Below are 27,012 nucleotides of genomic sequence, written 5' to 3'. Positions count from 1 at the left end.
AGAGGTGTATAGAGGTGTATAGAGGTGTATAGAGGTGTCTAGAGGTGTATAGAGGTGTATAGAGGTGTATAGAGGTGTATAGAGGTGTATAGGGGTGTATAGAGGTGTATAGAGGTGTATAGAGGTGTATAGCGGTGTATAGAGGTGTATAGAGGTGTATAGAGGTGTATAGAGGTGTATAGCGGTGTATAGAGGTGTATAGAGGTGTATAGCGGTGTATAGAGGTGTATAGAGGTGTATAGAGGTGTATAGAGGTGTATAGAGGTGTATAGCGGTGTATAGAGGTGTAGGTGTATAGAGGTGTATAGAGGTGTATAGCGGTGTATAGAGGTGTATAGAGGTGTATAGCGGTGTATAGAGGTGTATAGAGGTGTATAGAGGTGTATAGAGGTGTATAGCGGTGTATAGAGGTGTATAGAGGTGTATAGAGGTGTATAGCGGTGTATAGAGGTGTATAGAGGTGTATAGAGGTGTATAGCGGTGTATAGAGGTGTATAGAGGTGTATAGAGGTGTATAGCGGTGTAGGTGTATAGCGGTGTATAGAGGTGTATAGAGGTGTATAGCGGTGTATAGAGGTGTATAGAGGTGTATAGAGGTGTATAGAGGTGTATAGCGGTGTATAGCGGTGTATAGAGGTGTATAGAGGTGTATAGAGGTGTATAGAGGTGTATAGCAAAGAGAAAGTATGCAGGATATTTACTTTATGTTTCATTTTTACCGTCATTAAACAGCTTGGGACTAATAGTGATGTTGATAAACGACTTGTAACCTGTTACAGGGAGAGTGGAGGCTCCTAAGTTATTTCCACATCGTGGCTGAAAAGTAAACTTGCATCAGAACTTCTGACCGTGTCACAGCTCCTCTCCTCTCTGTAGCCCCGCGACACAAACGCACCCCATAATCTCTTGTTTATGACAGATGGACTACACACAATACATCGTAACGTGTATGGTAATCCATCGATCTACTGATTGATTATCAAAGGCTTCAAATGCACGAACGGGAGGAGGCTCAGCAAAACAGCGGCCGTGACTGGACATGCAGAGTCGGCCGTTGCTATGGAGTCCCTAGCAACGGTCCGCTCAGCGGTGGTCTATCGAGAAATAAACACTGCAGAATATTGGTGATTGACCAATCAGAATCGAGTATTCAAGAGAGCCGTGTTCTAAAGGTGTATAGAGGTGTATAGAGGTGTATAGAGGTGTATAGAGGTGTATAGAGGTGTATAGCGGTGTATAACGGTGTATAGCGGTGTATAGAGGTGTATAGAGGTGTATAGAGGTGTATAGCGGTGTATAGAGGTGTATAGAGGTGTATAGCGGTGTATAGAGGTGTATAGAGGTGTATAGAGGTGTATAGAGGTGTATAGAGGTGTATAGAGGTGTATAGCGGTGTATAGAGGTGTATAGAGGTGTATAGCGGTGTATAGAGGTGTATAGAGGTGTATAGAGGTGTATAGAGGTGTATAGCGGTGTATAACGGTGTATAGCGGTGTATAGAGGTGTATAGAGGTGTATAGAGGTGTATAGAGGTGTATAGAGGTGTATAGCGGTGTATAGAGGTGTATAGAGGTGTATAGAGGTGTATAGAGGTGTATAGCGGTGTATAGCGGTGTATAGAGGTGTATAGAGGTGTATAGAGGTGTATAGAGGTGTCTAGAGGTGTATAGAGGTGTATAGAGGTGTATAGAGGTGTATAGAGGTGTATAGGGGTGTATAGAGGTGTATAGAGGTGTATAGAGGTGTATAGCGGTGTATAGAGGTGTATAGAGGTGTATAGAGGTGTATAGAGGTGTATAGAGGTGTATAGCGGTGTATAGAGGTGTATAGAGGTGTATAGCGGTGTATAGAGGTGTATAGAGGTGTATAGAGGTGTATAGAGGTGTATAGAGGTGTATAGCGGTGTATAGAGGTGTAGGTGTATAGAGGTGTATAGAGGTGTATAGCGGTGTATAGAGGTGTATAGAGGTGTATAGCGGTGTATAGAGGTGTATAGAGGTGTATAGAGGTGTATAGAGGTGTATAGCGGTGTATAGAGGTGTATAGAGGTGTATAGCGGTGTATAGAGGTGTATAGAGGTGTATAGAGGTGTATAGAGGTGTATAGCGGTGTATAGAGGTGTATAGAGGTGTATAGAGGTGTATAGCGGTGTATAGAGGTGTATAGAGGTGTATAGAGGTGTATAGCGGTGTATAGAGGTGTATAGAGGTGTATAGCGGTGTATAGAGGTGTATAGAGGTGTATAGAGGTGTATAGCGGTGTATAGAGGTGTATAGAGGTGTATAGCGGTGTAGGTGTATAGCGGTGTATAGAGGTGTATAGAGGTGTATAGAGGTGTATAGAGGTGTATAGCGGTGTATAGAGGTGTATAGAGGTGTATAGAGGTGTATAGCGGTGTATAGAGGTGTATAGAGGTGTATAGAGGTGTATAGCGGTGTAGGTGTATAGCGGTGTATAGAGGTGTATAGAGGTGTATAGCGGTGTATAGAGGTGTATAGAGGTGTATAGAGGTGTATAGAGGTGTATAGCGGTGTATAGCGGTGTATAGAGGTGTATAGAGGTGTATAGAGGTGTATAGAGGTGTATAGAGGTGTATAGAGGTGTATAGCGGTGTAGGTGTATAGCGGTGTATAGAGGTGTATAGAGGTGTATAGAGGTGTATAGCGGTGTATAGAGGTGTATAGAGGTGTATAGAGGTGTATAGCGGTGTAGGTGTATAGCGGTGTATAGAGGTGTATAGAGGTGTATAGAGGTGTATAGCGGTGTATAGAGGTGTATAGCGGTGTATAGAGGTGTATAGAGGTGTATAGAGGTGTATAGAGGTGTATAGCGGTGTATAGCGGTGTATAGAGGTGTATAGAGGTGTATAGAGGTGTATAGAGGTGTATAGAGGTGTATAGAGGTGTATAGCGGTGTAGGTGTATAGCGGTGTATAGAGGTGTATAGAGGTGTATAGAGGTGTATAGCGGTGTATAGAGGTGTATAGAGGTGTATAGAGGTGTATAGAGGTGTATAGCGGTGTAGGTGTATAGCGGTGTATAGAGGTGTATAGAGGTGTATAGAGGTGTATAGCGGTGTATAGAGGTGTATAGCGGTGTATAGAGGTGTATAGAGGTGTATAGAGGTGTATAGCGGTGTATAGAGGTGTATAGCGTTGTATAGAGGTGTATAGAGGTGTATAGAGGTGTATAGAGGTGTATAGAGGTGTATAGCGGTGTATAGAGGTGTATAGAGGTGTATAGAGGTGTATAGAGGTGTATAGCGGTGTATAGCGGTGTATAGAGGTGTATAGAGGTGTATAGAGGTGTATAGAGGTGTATAGAGGTGTATAGAGGTGTATAGCGGTGTAGGTGTATAGCGGTGTATAGAGGTGTATAGAGGTGTATAGAGGTGTATAGCGGTGTATAGAGGTGTATAGAGGTGTATAGAGGTGTATAGAGGTGTATAGCGGTGTAGGTGTATAGCGGTGTATAGAGGTGTATAGAGGTGTATAGAGGTGTATAGCGGTGTATAGAGGTGTATAGCGGTGTATAGAGGTGTATAGAGGTGTATAGAGGTGTATAGAGGTGTATAGCGGTGTATAGCGGTGTATAGAGGTGTATAGAGGTGTATAGAGGTGTATAGAGGTGTATAGAGGTGTATAGCGGTGTAGGTGTATAGCGGTGTATAGAGGTGTATAGAGGTGTATAGAGGTGTATAGCGGTGTATAGAGGTGTATAGAGGTGTATAGAGGTGTATAGAGGTGTATAGCGGTGTAGGTGTATAGCGGTGTATAGAGGTGTATAGAGGTGTATAGAGGTGTATAGCGGTGTATAGAGGTGTATAGCGGTGTATAGAGGTGTATAGCGGTGTATAGAGGTGTATAGAGGTGTATAGAGGTGTATAGAGGTGTATAGAGGTGTATAGCGGTGTATAGAGGTGTATAGAGGTGTATAGAGGTGTATAGAGGTGTATAGCGGTGTATAGCGGTGTATAGAGGTGTATAGAGGTGTATAGAGGTGTATAGAGGTGTATAGAGGTGTATAGAGGTGTATAGCGGTGTAGGTGTATAGCGGTGTATAGAGGTGTATAGAGGTGTATAGAGGTGTATAGCGGTGTATAGAGGTGTATAGAGGTGTATAGAGGTGTATAGAGGTGTATAGCGGTGTAGGTGTATAGCGGTGTATAGAGGTGTATAGAGGTGTATAGAGGTGTATAGCGGTGTATAGAGGTGTATAGCGGTGTATAGAGGTGTATAGAGGTGTATAGAGGTGTATAGCGGTGTATAGCGGTGTATAGAGGTGTATAGAGGTGTATAGAGGTGTATAGCGGTGTAGGTGTATAGCGGTGTATAGAGGTGTATAGAGGTGTATAGAGGTGTATAGCGGTGTATAGAGGTGTATAGAGGTGTATAGAGGTGTATAGCGGTGTAGGTGTATAGCGGTGTATAGAGGTGTATAGAGGTGTATAGAGGTGTATAGCGGTGTAGGTGTATAGCGGTGTATAGAGGTGTATAGAGGTGTATAGAGGTGTATAGAGGTGTATAGCGGTGTAGGTGTATAGCGGTGTATAGAGGTGTATAGAGGTGTATAGAGGTGTATAGAGGTGTATAGCGGTGTATAGAGGTGTATAGCGGTGTATAGAGGTGTATAGAGGTGTATAGAGGTGTATAGAGGTGTATAGAGGTGTATAGCGGTGTATAGAGGTGTATAGAGGTGTATAGAGGTGTATAGAGGTGTATAGCGGTGTATAGAGGTGTATAGCGGTGTATAGAGGTGTATAGAGGTGTATAGCGGTGTATAGCGGTGTATAGAGGTGTATAGCGGTGTATAGAGGTGTATAGAGGTGTATAGAGGTGTATAGAGGTGTATAGAGGTGTATAGCGGTGTATAGCGGTGTATAGAGGTGTATAGCGGTGTATAGAGGTGTATAGAGGTGTATAGAGGTGTATAGAGGTGTATAGCGGTGTATAGAGGTGTATAGCGGTGTATAGAGGTGTATAGAGGTGTATAGAGGTGTATAGCGGTGTATAGAGGTGTATAGCGGTGTCTAGAGGTGTATAGAGGTGTATAGAGGTGTATAGAGGTGTATAGAGGTGTATAGAGGTGTATAGAGGTGTATAGCGGTGTATAGAGGTGTATAGAGGTGTATAGAGGTGTATAGCGGTGTATAGAGGTGTATAGAGGTGTATAGAGGTGTATAGAGGTGTATAGCGGTGTATAGAGGTGTATAGAGGTGTATAGAGGTGTATAGCGGTGTATAGAGGTGTATAGAGGTGTATAGAGGTGTATAGAGGTGTATAGCGGTGTATAGAGGTGTATAGAGGTGTATAGAGGTGTATAGAGGTGTATAGAGGTGTATAGCGGTGTATAGAGGTGTATAGAGGTGTATAGAGGTGTATAGAGGTGTATAGCGGTGTATAGCGGTGTATAGAGGTGTATAGAGGTGTATAGAGGTGTATAGAGGTGTATAGAGGTGTATAGCGGTGTATAGAGGTATAACAACCGACCAACTATACATTATCCCGCTTAGAACACGGCCTACAACTAAATCATTCAATAATGTAACACAAAATAATGATAAAAAGAGATTTTATTCATGTAAAATTAGACCGTTGCTCAGGACGCCGCTCTGACCAGCGCAGCACAGAAAAGAGAAAGTATGCAGGATATTTACTTTATGTTTCATTTTTACCGTCATTAAACAGCTTGGGACTAATAGTGATGTTGATAAACGACTTGTAACCTGTTACAGGGAGAGTGGAGGCTCCTAAGTTATTTCCACATCGTGGCTGAAAAGTAAACTTGCATCAGAACTTCTGACCGTGTCACAGCTCCTCTCCTCTCTGTAGCCCCGCGACACAAACGCACCCCATAATCTCTTGTTTATGACAGATGGACTACACACAATACATCGTAACGTGTATGGTAATCCATCGATCTACTGATTGATTATCAAAGGCTTCAAATGCACGAACGGGAGGAGGCTCAGCAAAACAGCGGCCGTGACTGGACATGCAGAGTCGGCCGTTGCTATGGAGTCCCTAGCAACGGTCCGCTCAGCGGTGGTCTATCGAGAAATAAACACCGCAGAATATTGGTGATTGACCAATCAGAATCGAGTATTCAAGAGAGCCGTGTTCTAAAGGTGTATAGAGGTGTATAGAGGTGTATAGAGGTGTATAGAGGTGTATAGAGGTGTATAGCGGTGTATAGCGGTGTATAACGGTGTATAGCGGTGTATAGAGGTGTATAGAGGTGTATAGAGGTGTATAGCGGTGTATAGAGGTGTATAGAGGTGTATAGCGGTGTATAGAGGTGTATAGAGGTGTATAGAGGTGTATAGAGGTGTATAGAGGTGTATAGAGGTGTATAGCGGTGTATAGAGGTGTATAGAGGTGTATAGCGGTGTATAGAGGTGTATAGAGGTGTATAGAGGTGTATAGAGGTGTATAGCGGTGTATAACGGTGTATAGCGGTGTATAGAGGTGTATAGAGGTGTATAGAGGTGTATAGAGGTGTATAGAGGTGTATAGAGGTGTATAGAGGTGTATAGCGGTGTATAGAGGTGTATAGAGGTGTATAGCGGTGTATAGAGGTGTATAGAGGTGTATAGAGGTGTATAGGGGTGTATAGAGGTGTATAGAGGTGTATAGAGGTGTATAGCGGTGTATAGAGGTGTATAGAGGTGTATAGAGGTGTATAGAGGTGTATAGCGGTGTATAGAGGTGTATAGCGGTGTATAGAGGTGTATAGAGGTGTATAGAGGTGTATAGAGGTGTATAGAGGTGTATAGCGGTGTATAACGGTGTATAGCGGTGTATAGAGGTGTATAGCGGTGTATAGAGGTGTATAGAGGTGTATAGAGGTGTATAGAGGTGTATAGCGGTGTATAGAGGTGTATAGAGGTGTATAGAGGTGTATAGAGGTGTATAGAGGTGTATAGAGGTGTATAGAGGTGTATAGAGGTGTATAGCGGTGTATAGAGGTGTATAGAGGTGTATAGCGGTGTATAACGGTGTATAGCGGTGTATAGAGGTGTATAGCGGTGTATAGAGGTGTATAGAGGTGTATAGAGGTGTATAGAGGTGTATAGCGGTGTATAGAGGTGTATAGAGGTGTATAGAGGTGTATAGAGGTGTATAGAGGTGTATAGAGGTGTATAGCGGTGTATAACGGTGTATAGCGGTGTATAGAGGTGTATAGCGGTGTATAGAGGTGTATAGCGGTGTATAGAGGTGTATAGAGGTGTATAGAGGTGTATAGCGGTGTATAGAGGTGTATAGCGGTGTATAGAGGTGTATAGAGGTGTATAGCGGTGTATAGAGGTGTATAGAGGTGTATAGAGGTGTATAGAGGTGTATAGAGGTGTAGGTGTATAGAGGTGTATAGAGGTGTATAGAGGTGTATAGAGGTGTATAGCGGTGTATAGAGGTGTATAGCGGTGTATAGAGGTGTATAGAGGTGTATAGAGGTGTATAGCGGTGTATAGAAGTGTATAGAGATGTATAGAGGTGTATAGAGGTGTATAGAGGTGTATAGAGGTGTATAGAGGTGTATAGCGGTGTATAGAGGTGTAGGTGTATAGAGGTGTATAGAGGTGTATAGAGGTGTATAGCGGTGTATAGAGGTGTATAGCGGTGTATAGAGGTGTATAGAGGTGTATAGAGGTGTATAGAGGTGTATAGAGGTGTAGGTGTATAGCGGTGTATAGAGGTGTATAGCGGTGTATAGCGGTGTATAGAGGTGTATAGCGGTGTATAGAGGTGTATAGAGGTGTATAGAGGTGTATAGAGGTGTATAGAGGTGTAGGTGTATAGCGGTGTATAGAGGTGTATAGCGGTGTATAGAGGTGTAGGTGTATAGAGGTGTATAGAGGTGTATAGTGGTGTATAGCGGTGTATAGAGGTGTATAGAGGTGTATAGCGGTGTGTATAGAGGTGTATAGAGGTGTAGGTGTATAGCGGTGTATAGAGGTGTATAGAGGTGTATAGAGGTGTATAGAGGTGTATAGTGGTGTATAGAGGTGTATAGAGGTGTATAGAGGTGTATAGCGGTGTGTATAGAGGTGTATAGAGGTGTATAGAGGTGTATAGAGGTGTATAGAGGTGTATAGAGGTGTAGGTGTATAGAGGTGTATAGAGGTGTATAGAGGTGTATAGAGGTGTATAGGGGTGTATAGAGGTGTATAGAGGTGTATAGAGGTGTATAGAGGTGTATAGTGGTGTATAGCGGTGTATAGAGGTGTATAGAGGTGTATAGAGGTGTATAGCGGTGTAGGTGTATAGCGGTGTATAGAGGTGTATAGAGGTGTATAGAGGTGTATAGAGGTGTATAGCGGTGTATAGAGGTGTATAGAGGTGTATAGCGGTGTAGGTGTATAGCGGTGTATAGAGGTGTATAGAGGTGTATAGAGGTGTATAGAGGTGTATAGCGGTGTAAAGAGGTGTATAGAGGTGTATAGGGGTGTATAGAGGTGTATAGTGGTGTATAGCGGTGTATAGAGGTGTATAGAGGTGTATAGAGGTGTATAGAGGTGTATAGAGGTGTATAGCGGTGTAGGTGTATAGAGGTGTATAGAGGTGTATAGCGGTGTAGGTGTATAGCGGTGTATAGAGGTGTATAGAGGTGTATAGAGGTGTATAGAGGTGTATAGAGGTGTATAGAGGTGTATAGCGGTGTATAGAGGTGTATAGAGGTGTATAGAGGTGTATAGCGGTGTATAGAGGTGTAGTGTATAGAGGTGTATAGAGGTGTATAGAGGTGTATAGCGGTGTATAGAGGTGTATAGAGGTGTATAGGGGTGTATAGAGGTGTATAGTGGTGTATAGAGGTGTATAGTGGTGTATAGAGGTGTATAGCGGTGTATAGAGGTGTATAGAGGTGTATAGAGGTGTATAGTGGTGTATAGAGGTGTATAGAGGTGTATAGAGGTGTATAGAGGTGTATAGCGGTGTAGGTGTATAGCGGTGTATAGAGGTGTATAGAGGTGTATAGAGGTGTATAGCGGTGTATAGAGGTGTATAGAGGTGTATAGAGGTGTATAGAGGTGTATAGCGGTGTATAGAGGTGTATAGCGGTGTATAGAGGTGTATAGCGGTGTATAGAGGTGTATAGAGGTGTATAGAGGTGTATAGAGGTGTATAGAGGTGTATAGAGGTGTATAGAGGTGTATAGCGGTGTATAGAGGTGTATAGCGGTGTATAGAGGTGTATAGCGGTGTATAGAGGTGTATAGCGGTGTATAGAGGTGTATAGCGGTGTAGGTGTATAGCGGTGTATAGAGGTGTATAGAGGTGTATAGAGGTGTATAGCGGTGTATAGAGGTGTATAGAGGTGTATAGAGGTGTATAGAGGTGTATAGCGGTGTATAGAGGTGTATAGCGGTGTATAGAGGTGTATAGCGGTGTATAGAGGTGTATAGAGGTGTATAGAGGTGTATAGAGGTGTATAGAGGTGTATAGAGGTGTATAGAGGTGTATAGCGGTGTATAGAGGTGTATAGCGGTGTATAGAGGTGTATAGCGGTGTATAGAGGTGTATAGCGGTGTATAGAGGTGTATAGCGGTGTATAGAGGTGTATAGCGGTGTATAGAGGTGTATAGAGGTGTATAGCGGTGTATAGAGGTGTAGGTGTATAGAGGTGTATAGAGGTGTATAGAGGTGTATAGAGGTGTATAGCGGTGTATAGCGGTGTATAGAGGTGTATAGAGGTGTATAGCGGTGTATAGAGGTGTATAGCGGTGTATAGAGGTGTATAGCGGTGTATAGAGGTGTATAGCGGTGTATAGAGGTGTATAGAGGTGTATAGCGGTGTATAGAGGTGTAGGTGTATAGAGGTGTATAGAGGTGTATAGAGGTGTATAGAGGTGTATAGCGGTGTATAGCGGTGTATAGAGGTGTATAGAGGTGTATAGAGGTGTATAGAGGTGTATAGCGGTGTATAGAGGTGTATAGCGGTGTATAGAGGTGTAGGTGTATAGAGGTGTATAGAGGTGTATAGAGGTGTATAGAGGTGTATAGAGGTGTATAGCGGTGTATAGAGGTGTATAGCGGTGTATAGAGGTGTAGTGTATAGAGGTGTATAGAGGTGTATAGAGGTGTATAGCGGTGTATAGAGGTGTATAGAGGTGTATAGCGGTGTATAGAGGTGTATAGAGGTGTATAGAGGTGTAGGTGTATAGAGGTGTATAGAGGTGTATAGCGGTGTATAGAGGTGTAGGTGTATAGAGGTGTATAGAGGTGTATAGCGGTGTATAGAGGTGTATAGAGGTGTATAGCGGTGTATAGAGGTGTAGGTGTATAGAGGTGTATAGAGGTGTATAGCGGTGTATAGAGGTGTATAGAGGTGTATAGCGGTGTATAGAGGTGTATAGAGGTGTATAGAGGTGTATAGAGGTGTATAGAGGTGTATAGCGGTGTATAGAGGTGTATAGAGGTGTATAGCGGTGTATAGAGGTGTATAGAGGTGTAGGTGTATAGAGGTGTATAGAGGTGTATAGAGGTGTATAGCGGTGTATAGAGGTGTATAGAGGTGTATAGAGGTGTATAGCGGTGTATAGAGGTGTATAGAGGTGTAGGTGTATAGAGGTGTATAGAGGTGTATAGAGGTGTAGGTGTATAGAGGTGTATAGCGGTGTATAGAGGTGTATAGAGGTGTATAGAGGTGTATAGAGGTGTATAGAGGTGTATAGAGGTGTATAGAGGTGTAGGTGTATAGAGGTGTATAGCGGTGTATAGAGGTGTATAGAGGTGTATAGAGGTGTATAGCGGTGTATAGAGGTGTATAGAGGTGTATAGCGGTGTATAGAGGTGTGTATAGAGGTGTATAGCGGTGTATAGAGGTGTATAGAGGTGTATAGCGGTGTATAGAGGTGTATAGAGGTGTAGGTGTATAGAGGTGTATAGAGGTGTATAGAGGTGTATAGAGGTGTATAGAGGTGTATAGAGGTGTATAGCGGTGTATAGAGGTGTATAGAGGTGTATAGCGGTGTATAGAGGTGTATAGAGGTGTAGGTGTATAGAGGTGTATAGAGGTGTATAGAGGTGTATAGCGGTGTATAGAGGTGTATAGAGGTGTATAGAGGTGTATAGCGGTGTATAGAGGTGTAGGTGTATAGAGGTGTATAGAGGTGTATAGAGGTGTAGGTGTATAGAGGTGTATAGCGGTGTATAGAGGTGTATAGAGGTGTATAGAGGTGTATAGAGGTGTATAGAGGTGTATAGAGGTGTATAGAGGTGTAGGTGTATAGAGGTGTATAGCGGTGTATAGAGGTGTATAGAGGTGTAGGTGTATAGAGGTGTATAGAGGTGTATAGAGGTGTATAGAGGTGTAGGTGTATAGAGGTGTATAGCGGTGTATAGAGGTGTATAGAGGTGTATAGAGGTGTATAGAGGTGTATAGAGGTGTAGGTGTATAGAGGTGTATAGAGGTGTATAGAGGTGTATAGAGGTGTATAGAGGTGTATAGAGGTGTATAGAGGTGTATAGAGGTGTATAGCGGTGTATAGAGGTGTATAGAGGTGTATAGAGGTGTATAGAGGTGTATAGAGGTGTATAGAGGTGTATAGAGGTGTAGGTGTATAGAGGTGTATAGAGGTGTATAGAGGTGTATAGAGGTGTATAGAGGTGTAGGTGTATAGAGGTGTATAGAGGTGTATAGAGGTGTATAGAGGTGTATAGCGGTGTATAGAGGTGTATAGCGGTGTATAGAGGTGTATAGAGGTGTATAGAGGTGTATAGCGGTGTATAGAGGTGTATAGAGGTGTATAGAGGTGTATAGAGGTGTATAGTGGTGTATAGCGGTGTATAGAGGTGTATAGAGGTGTATAGAGGTGTATAGTGGTGTATAGAGGTGTATAGAGGTGTATAGAGGTGTATAGAGGTGTATAGAGGTGTATAGCGGTGTATAGAGGTGTAGGTGTATAGTGGTGTATAGCGGTGTATAGAGGTGTATAGCGGTGTATAGAGGTGTATAGAGGTGTATAGAGGTGTATAGTGGTGTATAGCGGTGTATAGAGGTGTATAGAGGTGTATAGTGGTGTATAGCGGTGTATAGAGGTGTATAGAGGTGTATAGAGGTGTATAGTGGTGTATAGCGGTGTATAGAGGTGTATAGAGGTGTATAGAGGTGTATAGAGGTGTATAGAGGTGTATAGAGGTGTAGTGTATAGAGGTGTATAGAGGTGTATAGAGGTGTATAGCGGTGTATAGAGGTGTAGGTGTATAGAGGTGTATAGCGGTGTATAGAGGTGTAGGTGTATAGTGGTGTATAGCGGTGTATAGAGGTGTATAGCGGTGTATAGAGGTGTATAGAGGTGTATAGAGGTGTATAGTGGTGTATAGCGGTGTATAGAGGTGTATAGAGGTGTATAGTGGTGTATAGCGGTGTATAGAGGTGTATAGAGGTGTATAGAGGTGTATAGTGGTGTATAGCGGTGTATAGAGGTGTATAGAGGTGTATAGAGGTGTATAGAGGTGTATAGAGGTGTATAGAGGTGTATAGTGGTGTATAGAGGTGTATAGAGGTGTATAGAGGTGTATAGAGGTGTATAGAGGTGTATAGAGGTGTATAGCGGTGTATAGAGGTGTAGGTGTATAGTGGTGTATAGCGGTGTATAGAGGTGTATAGCGGTGTATAGCGGTGTATAGAGGTGTATAGTGGTGTATAGAGGTGTATAGAGGTGTATAGAGGTGTATAGAGGTGTATAGAGGTGTATAGAGGTGTATAGCGGTGTATAGAGGTGTAGGTGTATAGCGGTGTATAGAGGTGTATAGAGGTGTATAGAGGTGTATAGAGGTGTATAGAGGTGTATAGTGGTGTATAGCGGTGTATAGAGGTGTATAGAGGTGTATAGTGGTGTATAGCGGTGTATAGAGGTGTATAGAGGTGTATAGAGGTGTATAGTGGTGTATAGCGGTGTATAGAGGTGTATAGAGGTGTATAGAGGTGTATAGCGGTGTATAGAGGTGTATAGAGGTGTATAGAGGTGTATAGAGGTGTATAGAGGTGTATAGAGGTGTAGTGTATAGAGGTGTATAGAGGTGTATAGAGGTGTATAGCGGTGTATAGAGGTGTAGGTGTATAGAGGTGTATAGCGGTGTATAGAGGTGTATAGAGGTGTAGGTGTATAGAGGTGTATAGAGGTGTATAGAGGTGTATAGCGGTGTATAGAGGTGTATAGAGGTGTATAGAGGTGTATAGCGGTGTATAGAGGTGTATAGCCGTGTACAGCGGTTGTACACCGCTATATATAATATAGCGCTTTTATGTTTTATGTATGTGTACTGTCTGTAGTTTCAGTAAAAAAAATTAAAAAATAAAGAAGCCTAAGTCATTATGATGAATGGAGTAGAAGTGTTTTCCATTCATCCTAGTGTTTTACACTGAGGACATGGTTCTTATAAATGTCTAGTTATATGATGGTTTGTGTGTGTCATTTGAGACTAAAATAGCGTTTTGAGAATAGATAGATAGATAATTTATTAGTACAGACTCTGGGTCCAGAATAAATAACATTGTTTTGAATGTAAAGTTTCATTTTGCAGGAGAAGTTATAGGGGTTTTGCCCATTGTGTGTGTGTGTGTGTTTTTGGATTTGTGTGTAGAGTTCTGAGAGTATGAGGCATGCTTTCAGAAAATGTGTGTAAACAATCTCGAACAGGCAGCAGCAGCGGCGGCGGCAGCAGCAGCAGCAGCAGCAGCAGCAGCAGCAGCAGCAGCAGCGGGGTCTGGTCTGGTCTGGTCTAGTGTTGTGTTTTATTGTGACAGTCTCCCGGACCGGAAGTGTCCCTGTGCGTGCAGCTTTCCTCGGGATGATCCTGATCTGGATTCAGCCATATTCCCACCGAGCAGCCACACCGGCAGAGTCCGCCTCAACCTCCACAAAACACAAACACCTCGGTAAAGTAAAGTAGTCCCGCACCCCGCAGCGGAGCCGCGGAGCAGCGGAGCCTCAGAGCCGCAGCACCGACACCGAGCGGCACCGACACCGACACCGACCGGACATGGAGCAGCGACCGACGGTCTGAGCCTCCGGATCCCAGCGGAAGGTCCAGATCGACCGGGATCAGACCGGGATTAGAGCCGCGGAGGAGCATCCGGACTGGGCCTGGGCCTGCACCGGACCGGGTTCGAGTCCGGGTCTGGACCGGGTCTGGACCGGAGGACACTCCCCGAACCACCGACACCGACTCACCGACACTAGCGGCTCAAAATGTCGGTGCTGCTGCTCCGGAGCTAACGGAGCTAACGGGGCTAACGGGGCTAGCGGCTAACCATAGATATACTGTATATACTGACGGCTAACGGCTAGCGGAGCTAGCGGAGCTAGCGGCTAGCGGCTAGCGGCGGCTAACGGACAGGAAGCGGCTTAACGCAGCGGAGCTTCGGTCGCAGCGCAGCGGGGATCGGAGCGCTGCCGCCGGCCAGGATGTCGGCCCAGGCCCGGCTGCAGCGGCTGGAGGAGCTGCTGCTGGACTCTGGTTCTGGTTCTGGTTCTGGGTCCGGGTCCAGATGCCTGAGCGTGGAGACTCTGCTGGACCTGCTGCTCTGCCTCTACTCAGAATGCTCCCACTGCCCCCTGAAGAGGGAGAAGCACGTCACGGACTTCCTGGAGTGGGGTAAGAGTCCTGGTCCTGATGGTCCTGGTCCTGATGGTCCTGATGGTCCTGATGGTCCTGGTTCTGGTTCTGTTCAGGGTCCTGGTCCTGGTCCTGTGAGGTTCAGGTCCACCAGAGGAGGTCTAGAGAGCCCAGACCACCACTAACGTAGTAGGTTCTGTTGATGGCAGGGGAGTTACAGGGTCCTGGTCCTGGTCCTGGTCCTGGTCCTCAGGGGGTTTGGACCTGACCGGGTCTCAGATGAACTCTGAGGGTCTCTAGTCTAGTCCAGGATCCTGGTTTAATGGTGTTGGACCAGGTCTGGACTGTGATCAGGTCTGATCCGGATCAATAGATGGATCAGACCAGACTGGGCTCCGTCTCAGTGGACCGGCTGCTCCTGCAGGACTCTCTGGCCCAGTTAGGCCCAGTCTGGCTCGGTTTGGCCTGGTTTGTCCCAGAGCAGCGTGTTCTGGTCTGGCCTAGTTCGGCCCGGTTTGGCCTGGTTCTGGTCTGTCCTGGTTCTGGTTTGTCCTGGTTCTGGTCTGGCCTGGTTCTAGTCTGGCCTGGTTCTGGTCTGTCCTGGTTCTGGTCTGTCCTGGTTCTGGTCTGGCCTGGTTTCAGTCTGTGACGTGGACCCGATCGATCGCTGATACCTGATCAGCAGCCGATCATTGATCCACCTGACCTGGATCACTGATCAATAACCTGTCAGCCCAGAGACCAGGACCAGGACCAGAACCAGGACCAGAACCAGAACCAGGACCAGAACCAGAACCAGAACCAGAACCAGAACCAGGACCAGACCTGGGTCCGAGCCTCAGATCACATCATGTGTTCACCTGCTCTCAGACCTGGTTGTTGTTGAGGTCACCTGGTTCTGGTCCAGACCTGATCCTGGACCTGTCACCCAGATGTTACTGTGTGTGTGTGTGTGTGTGTGTGTGTGTGTGTGTGTGTGTGTGTGTGTGTGTGTGTGTGTGTGAGTGTGTGTGTGAGAGAGTGTGTGTGACCCAGATAGAAGGACCAGATCAGATGAATAAGAGATGAAGACTCAGTCAGTCTGCAGGGTCCTAGAGCCGCTGGTCCTGATGGAGCCTCCATAGTGTTTCTACTGACGTTGGGACGTCACCATTAGACATTGTCTTGGTACGATTATTGTCAGAGAAATGATCACGGTGCTACGATTATCACGATTATTCTGCATTAATTAATTTCACAACACTATGAATGTGTAAAATCAAATATAGTCAAAATATAACTACATTACTCATTGTTCACACAAAATATTTCAAGTATCTATTAATATATGACCAGTTATTAACCCCTCAGGGGAAGTGTTTGAAATATTCAGGTCATAAATTGTCATCAATACCAAATTTACGTTTATTTTAATCATTTTTTGTTTAATTTTGTTGTTTTTTTTAAATACAAACGACACGCTAACATTTAAATTCCTATCAATTCAATGCTACGTTAGATAAATGGACCAGTATCTGTGCATTTACCTTTATTTTGGCGCACATCTGCCGATATGGTTCTGACATGGGAAGTGACGGTATTTAGGAATCTTTACGATTAATTAATTGTGGCGTTTAATACCACGATTAATTGTGAAAACAAGTAATCGTGACATCCCTAACTGACAGTCTATGGTTGTGTCCTAAACCCCTCCCTCATTCCCTCATTCCCTCCTCCCTACTCACTATATAGTGAATTCAATATAGTGACTCACTGGTCATATATATTTAAGCATCAAAGATGTTCAATCAAACCCACATAGTTTGAAACAACGTTCAAAACACACACAGCCAGTGTCACAACTAAGCATAAAGTCTGCTAGCTTAATGCTAACGTATAATGTAAAACACCATAGACGGGCTAACAGAAATTAGCCTCGCTATCCAGAGTCTGTGGTCAGTTTATAACGCTTGTTAGGAAATTTGCTCCGACGTTTGTTGTGGGAGTCTGTGGAAGCTGCAACCGGACAACTCTGGCAGCTGGACACATTTACTGAGGCTGCTGCACTACTGCATTTATTTGGTAGCTACACCGGTCACTACTTCATTTATTTGGTAGCTACACCGGTCACTACTGCATTTATTTGGTAGCTACACCGGTCACTACTTCATTTATTTGGTAGCTACACCGGTCACTACTTCATTTATTTGGTAGCTACACCGGTCACTACTTCATTTATTTGGTAGCTACACCGGTCACTACTTCATTTATTTGGTAGCTACACCGGTCACTACTTCATTTATTTGGTAGCTACACCGGTCACTACTGCATTTATTTGGTAGCTACACCGGTCACTACTGCATTTATTTGGTAGCTACACCGGTCACTACTTCATTTATTTGGTAGCTACACCGGTCACTACTGCATTTATTTGGTAGCTACACCGGTCACTACTTCATTTATCTGGTAGCTACACCGGTCACTACTTCATTTATTTGGTAGCTACACCGGTCACTACTTCATTTATCTGGTAGCTACACCGGTCACTACTGCATTTATTTGGTAGCTACACCGGTCACTACTGCATTTATTTGGTAGCTACACCGGTCACTACTTCATTTATCTGGTAGCTACACCGGTCACTACTTCATTTATTTGGTAGCTACACCGGTCACTACTGCATTTATTTGGTAGCTACACCGGTCACTACTGCATTTATTTGGTAGCTACACCGGTCACTACTTCATTTATCTGGTAGCTACACCGGTCACTACTTCATTTATTTGGTAGCTACACCGGTCACTACTTCATTTATTTGGTAGCTACACCGGTCACTACTTCATTTATCTGGTAGCTACACCGGTCACTACTGCATTTATTTGGTAGCTACACCGGTCACTACTGCATTTATTTGGTAGCTACACCGGTCACTACTGCATTTATTTGGTAGCTACACCGGTCACTACTTCATTTATTTGGTAGCTACACCGGTCACTACTTCATTTATTTGGTAGCTACACCGGTCACTACTGCATTTATTTGGTAGCCACACCGGTCACTACTTCATTTATTTGGTAGCTACACCGGTCACTACTTCATTTATTTGGTAGCTACACCGGTCACTACTTCATTTATCTGGTAGCTACACCGGTCACTACTGCATTTATTTGGTAGCTACACCGGTCACTACTGCATTTATTTGGTAGCTACACCGGTCACTACTGCATTTATTTGGTAGCTACACCGGTCACTACTTCATTTATTTGGTAGCTACACCGGTCACTACTGCATTTATTTGGTAGCTACACCGGTCACTACTTCATTTATTTGGTAGCTACACCGGTCACTACTGCATTTATTTGGTAGCTACACCGGTCACTACTGCATTTATTTGGTAGCTACACCGGTCACTACTGCATTTATTTGGTAGCTACACCGGTCACTACTTCATTTATCTGGTAGCTACACCGGTCACTACTGCATTTATTTGGTAGCTACACCGGTCACTACTGCATTTATTTGGTAGCTACACCGGTCACTACTTCATTTATCTGGTAGCTACACCGGTCACTACTTCATTTATTTGGTAGCTACACCGGTCACTACTGCATTTATTTGGTAGCTACACCGGTCACTACTGCATTTATTTGGTAGCTACACCGGTCACTACTTCATTTATCTGGTAGCTACACCGGTCACTACTTCATTTATTTGGTAGCTACACCGGTCACTACTTCATTTATTTGGTAGCTACACCGGTCACTACTTCATTTATTTGGTAGCTACACCGGTCACTACTTCATTTATTTGGTAGCTACACCGGTCACTACTTCATTTATTTGGTAGCTACACCGGTCACTACTGCATTTATTTGGTAGCTACACCGGTCACTACTGCATTTATTTGGTAGCTACACCGGTCACTACTGCATTTATTTGGTAGCTACACCGGTCACTACTTCATTTATTTGGTAGCTACACCGGTCACTACTTCATTTATTTGGTAGCTACACCGGTCACTACTGCATTTATTTGGTAGCCACACCGGTCACTACTTCATTTATTTGGTAGCTACACCGGTCACTACTTCATTTATTTGGTAGCTACACCGGTCACTACTTCATTTATCTGGTAGCTACACCGGTCACTACTGCATTTATTTGGTAGCTACACCGGTCACTACTGCATTTATTTGGTAGCTACACCGGTCACTACTGCATTTATTTGGTAGCTACACCGGTCACTACTTCATTTATTTGGTAGCTACACCGGTCACTACTGCATTTATTTGGTAGCTACACCGGTCACTACTGCATTTATTTGGTAGCTACACCGGTCACTACTGCATTTATTTACTACACCGGTCACTACTGCATTTATTTGGTAGCTACACCGGTCACTACTGCATTTATTTGGTAGCTACACCGGTCACTACTGCATTTATTTGGTAGCTACACCGGTCACTACTTCATTTATCTGGTAGCTACACCGGTCACTACTTCATTTATTTGGTAGCTACACCGGTCACTACTTCATTTATTTGGTAGCTACACCGGTCACTACTTCATTTATTTGGTAGCTACACCGGTCACTACTTCATTTATTTGGTAGCTACACCGGTCACTACTTCATTTATTTGGTAGCTACACCGGTCACTACTGCATTTATTTGGTAGCTACACCGGTCACTACTGCATTTATTTGGTAGCTACACCGGTCACTACTGCATTTATTTGGTAGCTACACCGGTCACTACTTCATTTATTTGGTAGCTACACCGGTCACTACTTCATTTATTTGGTAGCTACACCGGTCACTACTGCATTTATTTGGTAGCCACACCGGTCACTACTTCATTTATTTGGTAGCTACACCGGTCACTACTTCATTTATTTGGTAGCTACACCGGTCACTACTTCATTTATCTGGTAGCTACACCGGTCACTACTGCATTTATTTGGTAGCTACACCGGTCACTACTGCATTTATTTGGTAGCTACACCGGTCACTACTGCATTTATTTGGTAGCTACACCGGTCACTACTTCATTTATTTGGTAGCTACACCGGTCACTACTGCATTTATTTGGTAGCTACACCGGTCACTACTGCATTTATTTGGTAGCTACACCGGTCACTACTGCATTTATTTACTACACCGGTCACTACTTCATTTATTTGGTAGCTACACCGGTCACTACTTCATTTATCTGGTAGCTACACCGGTCACTACTTCATTTATTTGGTAGCTACACCGGTCACTACTTCATTTATTTGGTAGCTACACCGGTCACTACTGCATTTATTTACTACACCGGTCACTACTTCATTTATTTGGTAGCTACACCGGTCACTACTTCATTTATTTGGTAGCTACACCGGTCACTACTTCATTTATTTGGTAGCTACACCGGTCACTACTGCATTTATTTGGTAGCTACACCGGTCACTACTGCATTTATTTGGTAGCTACACCGGTCACTACTTCATTTATTTGGTAGCTACACCGGTCACTACTTCATTTATTTGGTAGCTACACCGGTCACTACTTCATTTATTTGGTAGCTACACCGGTCACTACTTCATTTATTTGGTAGCTACACCGGTCACTACTTCATTTATTTGGTAGCTACACCGGTCACTACTGCATTTATTTGGTAGCTACACCGGTCACTACTGCATTTATTTGGTAGCTACACCGGTCACTACTTCATTTATTTGGTAGCTACACCGGTCACTACTGCATTTATTTGGTAGCTACACCGGTCACTACTTCATTTATTTGGTAGCTACACCGGTCGCTCTGGGTCGCTGTGGTAACGGCCATCCGTGACCACAATGCATGATGGGATATCTTGCTCCGGTTAGTGACCATGGGATGTTCACTACATTTAGCTGTGAATTATGGGATAGATTCAGTCACTAGATAGTGAACATCAATAATCACTAAACACACTGCCTTCATCAACTCCTGCTAACATTTCCATATTTCGCACATTCTGTGACAAACTGTAAACTGTTTTCTTGTCTGTAACAACATCTCTGTCCTGGGTGATGATCCCTCCTCTGTTGCTCACCCTGAGCTTTCTCCTGGTTTTCCCTGTTAAAAGGGTTTTCCATGGAGTTTTTCCTCAGTGGATGTGAGGGTCTAAGGACAGAGGATGTTGTTATGATGGGATGTAAAGCCCTTTGAGACAAACTGGTGGTAAAAACGGGCTATACAGATAAAATTGCCTTGTCTTGCCCATGTCTGTTGTGTCTCTAACGTGTCTTTATCGTGTCTTTATCGTGTCTCTATCGTGTCTCTAACGTGTCCCTGTGTGTCCTCCCCTCAGTCAAACCCTTCACCACCACCGTGAAGGACATGCGGCTGCACAGGGACGACTTCGAGATGCTGAAGGTGATTGGACGAGGAGCGTTCGGAGAGGTAAGACTTCCTGTTGTCCCCTAGAGGACACGAGACCAGTAGGACATTAGACCAGGAGGACATTAGACCAGGAGGACATTAGACTAGGTTTCTGAAGCTGATGGCGGCGCAGCGACTCGTTCTTCACACAGAGAACCAGATGAGTCACAGGAAGTGACGTGACAGGAAGTGACGTGGAGACGTCCTGACAGGAAGTGGAGCAGAGAACAGGAAGTGCCGATGAACAGACTCTTCCTCCGGACAAGAGGACCGGAGACGTTTAGACCTGTTGCCACGGCGACTGCTGGGCGGCCATCTTGGAACAGGGTATCACGCCTGTAGAGGAACGATGCGTCTGTACGAGAGAGAGAGAGAGAGAGAGAGAGCAACTGTGGAGGGAGGAGCCGGCTGGGCGGCCATCTTGGTGCAGCAGCAGCTCATGGAGCTGGAGTAAACACTGCCTTGTCCTGTCAATAAAGTTATTTAAATTGAAGAAGAGAGTGGGATGAGATCCTCCCCTGATCTGCTGCTCGTCTGTTGTAAACAGATGCACATGGAGGAGAGGAGGGAACCACAACAGACTGGCACAGTTCTCTACTGTCTGTCTGTTACAACATGGAAACCTGACACTAGAGAGAATGTGAAGCTGACGTCACGCCGCTTTGGGGTTGTGAGACGTCGGCGCCATCTTTGGAGGAACGCAAACGTAAACAGAGTGGGGAAAACGGAGGAAAACGAGCAAGAAGTAAAAGAGAAAGAAAAAGAGATGAGGAAGACGGACTTTGGGGAACTTTTTTTAAGGGGACTAGCAAGTGTTTACATCCGCGATCCTCCAAAGATGGCGCCCAACGTCCCACGGCGTGACGTAACTTCACATTCTCTATATCCAAGTGCAGACTATATATGTGTTTTCTATTAACGTGTATCTGGTGCAGCTGATGCTCTGAGCTCTATGGTCTGTAAACTACGGTAGTTTCCTTTCCTCCTACAAACAGCTGCTCAGAGCCAGTGGATGGTCACAGCCAGATGTTTTACTCTCCTGGGCCAGATGTGGACCTGACTAGTGAAGAGATTAACGTGTGATAATATTCTTATCGCACAGTAAGAGTCTCTGGTTAACGTGGTTAATGGCCCAGCACCGTAACCAGGCCGTTGCCAGGGACAACGCTGGTTGTAGTTTTTTTTTCTGAGGTAGTTTATCAATGAATAACGTCACATTTTAACCAGAGTTTTCACAGCAGCGAGCAGCGGTGAGACAGGTGAACCAGACTGGACTGACGGCTTCTGTCCTCTCAGTTTATCATCCTGTTCACATCTGACCTGAGGGAACTGGTTCCTCTCTTCCCTCATCAACACGAGTCCACGTGGACCACAGGAGTCCACGTGGACCACACGAGTCCACGTGGACCACACGAGTCCACGTGGACCACACGAGTCCACGTGGACCACAAGAGTCCACGTGGACCACAAGAGTCCACGTGGACTCGTGTGGTCCACGTGGACCACACGAGTCCACGTGGACCACACGAGTCCACGTGGACCACACGAGTCCACGTGGACCACAGGAGTCCACGTGGACCACAAGAGTCCAGCATCTCCTCCCTTCGTCTGGTCTGAACCTCGTCTGATGGAAACATTCAGTAGGATTTAAAAACATCCACCTGCACCAAGATGGCCGCTGCACAGCTGGATATACTGTATGTCTACGAAGAGGACCACACTGGTCTCTGCTGGTCTCTGCTGGTCCCACTGAGACCTTCAGAGACCTTTAGAGACCTTGAGGACTGTTGTAGACCAGGTGGACCGATGTGGACTGATGTGGACCAGGACCAGGTCTCTCCTGTCAGTCATTAACAGTCTGATAGCGGCTGTAGTTAAAGTCCACATGTGGGACCAGTCAGATCCTCATCCGTTGTCATGGCAGCAGCATCGGCTCGTGTGTGTGTGTGTGTGTATACGTCCATATAAGGGCAGAGAGAGTTTCCTAATGAGGTCACAGTGTTCAACTCTTCACTGTTATCTTAGCTTAGCTTAGCTTAGCTTAGCCTGTCCTCAACTGACTGTTAGCACTCACTGTGTGTGTGTGTGTGTGACTGCAGACAGGTGTGGCTCAGACACACCTTTCCTCTGGTATGTGGACAATGCACACACACACACACACACACACACACACACACACACACACACACACACACAGACACACACACACACACAGACACACACACACACACAGACACACACACACACACACACACACTCAGTGGGGTCTGTGTTACTGTGCTTGTGAGGACAGTTTTCAGTGTGAGACTCAGTCTGGTCCTGGTTCTGGTCCTGGTTCTGGTTCTGGTCCTGGTCCTGGTGGTTTCTGTCGGCCAATCAGATCGCTGGAAGCTCACACACCTGTTGGACTGGAGACATGAACAAACATGTCAACGACCACAAAACAAACACACACACACCGAGCCTCAACTTCCTGCCAGGACTTTCACAATAAGAGCAGAGACCAGAATCTCTCTCTCTCCCTCAGCCTCAACTTCCTGTCAGGACTTTCACAATAAGAGCAGAGACCAGAATCTCTGTCTCTCTCAGCCTCAACTTCCTGTCAGGACTTTCACAATAAGAGCAGAGACCAGAGTCTCTGTCTCTCTCAGCCTCAACTTCCTGTCAGGACTTTCACAATAAGAGCAGAGACCAGAATCTCTGTCTCTCTCAGCCTCAACTTCCTGTCAGGACTTTCACAATAAGAGCAGAGACCAGAGTCTCTCTCTCTCTCTCAGCCTCAACTTCCTGTCAGGACTTTCACAATAAGAGCAGAGACCAGAGTCTCTCTGTCTCTCTCAGCCTCAACTTCCTGTCAGGACTTTCACAATAAGAGCAGAGACCAGAGTCTCTCTCTCAGGGTTAATGTCTGTCTCTGTCTGCAGGTTGCCGTGGTGAAGATGAAACACACGGAGAGAGTTTACGCCATGAAGATCCTCAACAAGTGGGAGATGTTGAAGAGAGCCGAGGTAACAGGCATGTAGCGTGTAGCATGTAGCTTGTAGCATGTAGCGTGTAACATGTAGTGTGTAACATGTAACATGTAGCGTTTAGCATGTAACATGTAGCATGTAGCGTTTAGCATGTAGCGTGTTGCGTGTAAGGGTTAGCCTTCACGCTCTGACGTCATGGAGCTCCAGATGCAGCAGCCGCTACAGAGCGTCAGGTGTTAGCGTGTTGTTGCTAACGTGTTGTTGCTAACATGTTGCCAGGTGTTAGCGTGTTGTTGCTAACATGTTGCCAGGTGTTAGCGTGTTGTTGCTAACGTGTTGCCAGGTGTTAGCGTGTTGTTGCTAACGTGTTGTTGCTAACGTGTCCCTACAGACGGCGTGTTAGCGTGTTGTTGCTAACGTGTTGTTGCTAACGTGTCCCTACAGACGGCCTGTTAGCGTGTTGTTGCTAACGTGTTGCTAACGTGTCCCTACAGACGGTGTGTTAGCGTGTTGTTGCTAACGTGTTGCTAACGTGTCCCTACAGACGGCCTGTTTCCGCGAGGAGCGCGACGTCCTGGTGAAAGGAGACAGTCAGTGGATCACAACTCTGCACTACGCGTTCCAGGACGACAACTACCTGGTTAGTACTGCAAGTACTCTTAGTACTAGTACTGTTGGTGCCATTGGTACTATCGGTACTGTTAGTACTGTTGGTACTATCGGTATTGCCGGTACCTTTGGTACCGCTGGTACCGTTTGTACTGTTGGTGCCATTGGTACCGTTAGTACTATCGGTACTGTTGGTACTGCTGGTACTGCTGACAGCTGTGTGTACTTGTACTGCAGTACTGACAGCTGTGTGTACTTGTACTGCAGTACCTGGTGATGGACTACTACGTGGGTGGAGACCTGCTGACTCTGCTCAGTAAGTTCGAGGACCGTCTTCCAGAGGACATGTCCAAGTTCTACGTGGCCGAGATGGTTCTGGCGATCCACTCCATCCACCAGCAGCACTACATCCACAGGTACTGGTTCTGTTGGGTCTACTGGTCCTACTGGTCCTACTGGGTCTACTGGGTCTACTGGGTCTACTGGGTCTACTGGGTCTACTGGGTCTACTGGGTCTACTGGTCCTACTGGGTCTACTGGGTCTACTGGTCCTACTGGGTCTACTGGGTCTACTGGGTCTACTGGGTCTACTGGTCCTACTGGGTCTACTGGGTCTACTGGGTCTGTTGGGTCTACTGGTCCTACTGGGTCTGTTGGGTCTACTGGTCCTACTGGGTCTGTTGGGTCTACTGGGTCTACTGGGTCTACTGGGTCTACTGGTCCTACTGGGTCTACTGGGTCTACTGGGTCTACTGGTTCTACTGGGTCTACTGGTCCTACTGGTCCTACTGGGTCTACTGGTCCTACTGGGTCTACTGGTTCTACTGGTTCTACTGGGTCTACTGGGTCTACTGGGTCTACTGGTTCTGTTGGGTCTACTGGTCCTACTGGTCCTACTGGGTCTACTGGGTCTACTGGGTCTATTGGGTCTACTGGGTCTATTGGGTCTACTGGGTCTATTGGGTCTACTGGGTCTATTGGTCCTACTGGGTCTACTGGGTCTACTGGTCCTACTGGGTCTACTGGGTCTACTGGGTCTATTGGGTCTACTGGGTCTACTGGGTCTACTGGGTCTACTGGGTCTGTTGGGTCTACTGGGTCTACTGGTCCTACTGGGTCTACTGGTCCTACTGGGTCTACTGGGTCTACTGGGTCTACTGGGTCTACTGGGTCTACTGGTCCTACTGGTCCTACTGGGTCTACTGGTCCTACTGGGTCTACTGGTTCTACTGGTTCTACTGGGTCTACTGGGTCTACTGGGTCTACTGGGTCTACTGGTCCTACTGGGTCTACTGGGTCTACTGGGTCTACTGGTCCTACTGGTCCTACTGGGTCTACTGGTCCTACTGGTCCTACTGGGTCTACTGGGTCTACTGGGTCTACTGGTCCTACTGGGTCTACTGGTCCTACTGGGTCTACTGGGTCTACTGGTTCTACTGGTTCTACTGGGTCTACTGGTCCTACTGGGTCTACTGGTCCTACTGGGTCTACTGGTCCTACTGGGTCTACTGGGTCTACTGGGTCTACTGGTCCTACTGGGTCTACTGGGTCTACTGGTTCTACTGGGTCTACTGGGTCTACTGGGTCTACTGGTCCTACTGGGTCTACTGGGTCTACTGGGTCTACTGGTCCTACTGGGTCTACTGGTCCTACTGGGTCTACTGGGTCTACTGGTTCTACTGGTTCTACTGGGTCTACTGGTCCTACTGGGTCTACTGGGTCTACTGGTCCTACTGGGTCTACTGGTCCTACTGGGTCTACTGGGTCTACTGGTTCTACTGGTTCTACTGGGTCTACTGGTCCTACTGGGTCTACTGGGTCTACTGGTTCTACTGGGTCTACTGGTCCTACTGGGTCTACTGGTCCTACTGGGTCTACTGGGTCTACTGGTTCTACTGGGTCTACAGGTCCTACTGGGTCTACTGGGTCTACTGATTCTGTTGGGTCTACTGGGTCTACTGGGTCTACTGGGTCTACTGGGTCTACTGGTCCTACTGGGTCTACTGGTCCTACTGGGTCTGTTGGGTCTACTGGTTCTGTTGGGTCTACTGATTCTGTTGGGTCTACTGGGTCTGTTGTGTCTACTGGGTCTGTTGGGTCTACTGGGTCTGTTGGGTCTACTGGGTCTGTTGTGTCTACTGGGTCTGTTGGGTCTACTGGGTCTACTGGGTCTACTGGGTCTACTGGTCCTACTGGGTCTACTGGGTCTACTGGTCCTACTGGTCCTACTGGTCCTACTGGGTCTACTGGTCCTACTGGTCCTACTGGTCCTACTGGGTCTACAGGTCCTACTGGGTCTACTGGGTCTACTGGGTCTACTGGGTCTACTGGTCCTACTGGTCCTACTGGTCCTACTGGGTCTACTGGTCCTACTGGTCCTACTGGTCCTACTGGGTCTACTGGTCCTACTGGTCCTACTGGTCCTACTGGGTCTGTTGTGGTGCTTTTCCACTGGCACGGCATGGTCCAGCACGGCCCGATTTTGTTGCT

The 27,012-nt window shown here is 45.8% G+C and overlaps 1 protein-coding gene across 1 annotated transcript in view; it reads left to right on the top strand.

Annotated features, from left to right (window-relative positions):
* Positions 1-14,331: 14,331 nt before the first annotated feature.
* The window catches only part of cdc42bpb (CDC42 binding protein kinase beta (DMPK-like)), a 69,933-nt gene continuing 57,252 nt past the window's right edge, over positions 14,332-27,012 (top strand). Inside the window, exons 1-5 of the mRNA XM_085770331.1 lie at positions 14,332-14,598; positions 20,871-20,962; positions 23,866-23,949; positions 24,458-24,553; positions 24,790-24,938. Coding sequence (XP_085626457.1) covers positions 14,409-14,598; positions 20,871-20,962; positions 23,866-23,949; positions 24,458-24,553; positions 24,790-24,938 — 611 coding nt within the window. The 5' untranslated portion in view covers positions 14,332-14,408. The remainder of the gene's footprint in view (positions 14,599-20,870; positions 20,963-23,865; positions 23,950-24,457; positions 24,554-24,789; positions 24,939-27,012) is intronic.

The sequence above is a fragment of the Trachurus japonicus genome, chromosome 24, assembly GCF_045865225.1.
Source record: "Trachurus japonicus isolate A0001 chromosome 24, Traja_1.0".
In the NCBI taxonomy this organism is placed as follows: domain Eukaryota; kingdom Metazoa; phylum Chordata; class Actinopteri; order Carangiformes; family Carangidae; genus Trachurus; species Trachurus japonicus.
Note: the sequence above shows the minus strand (reverse complement) of the source record. Positions and strands in the feature narration are given on the sequence as shown.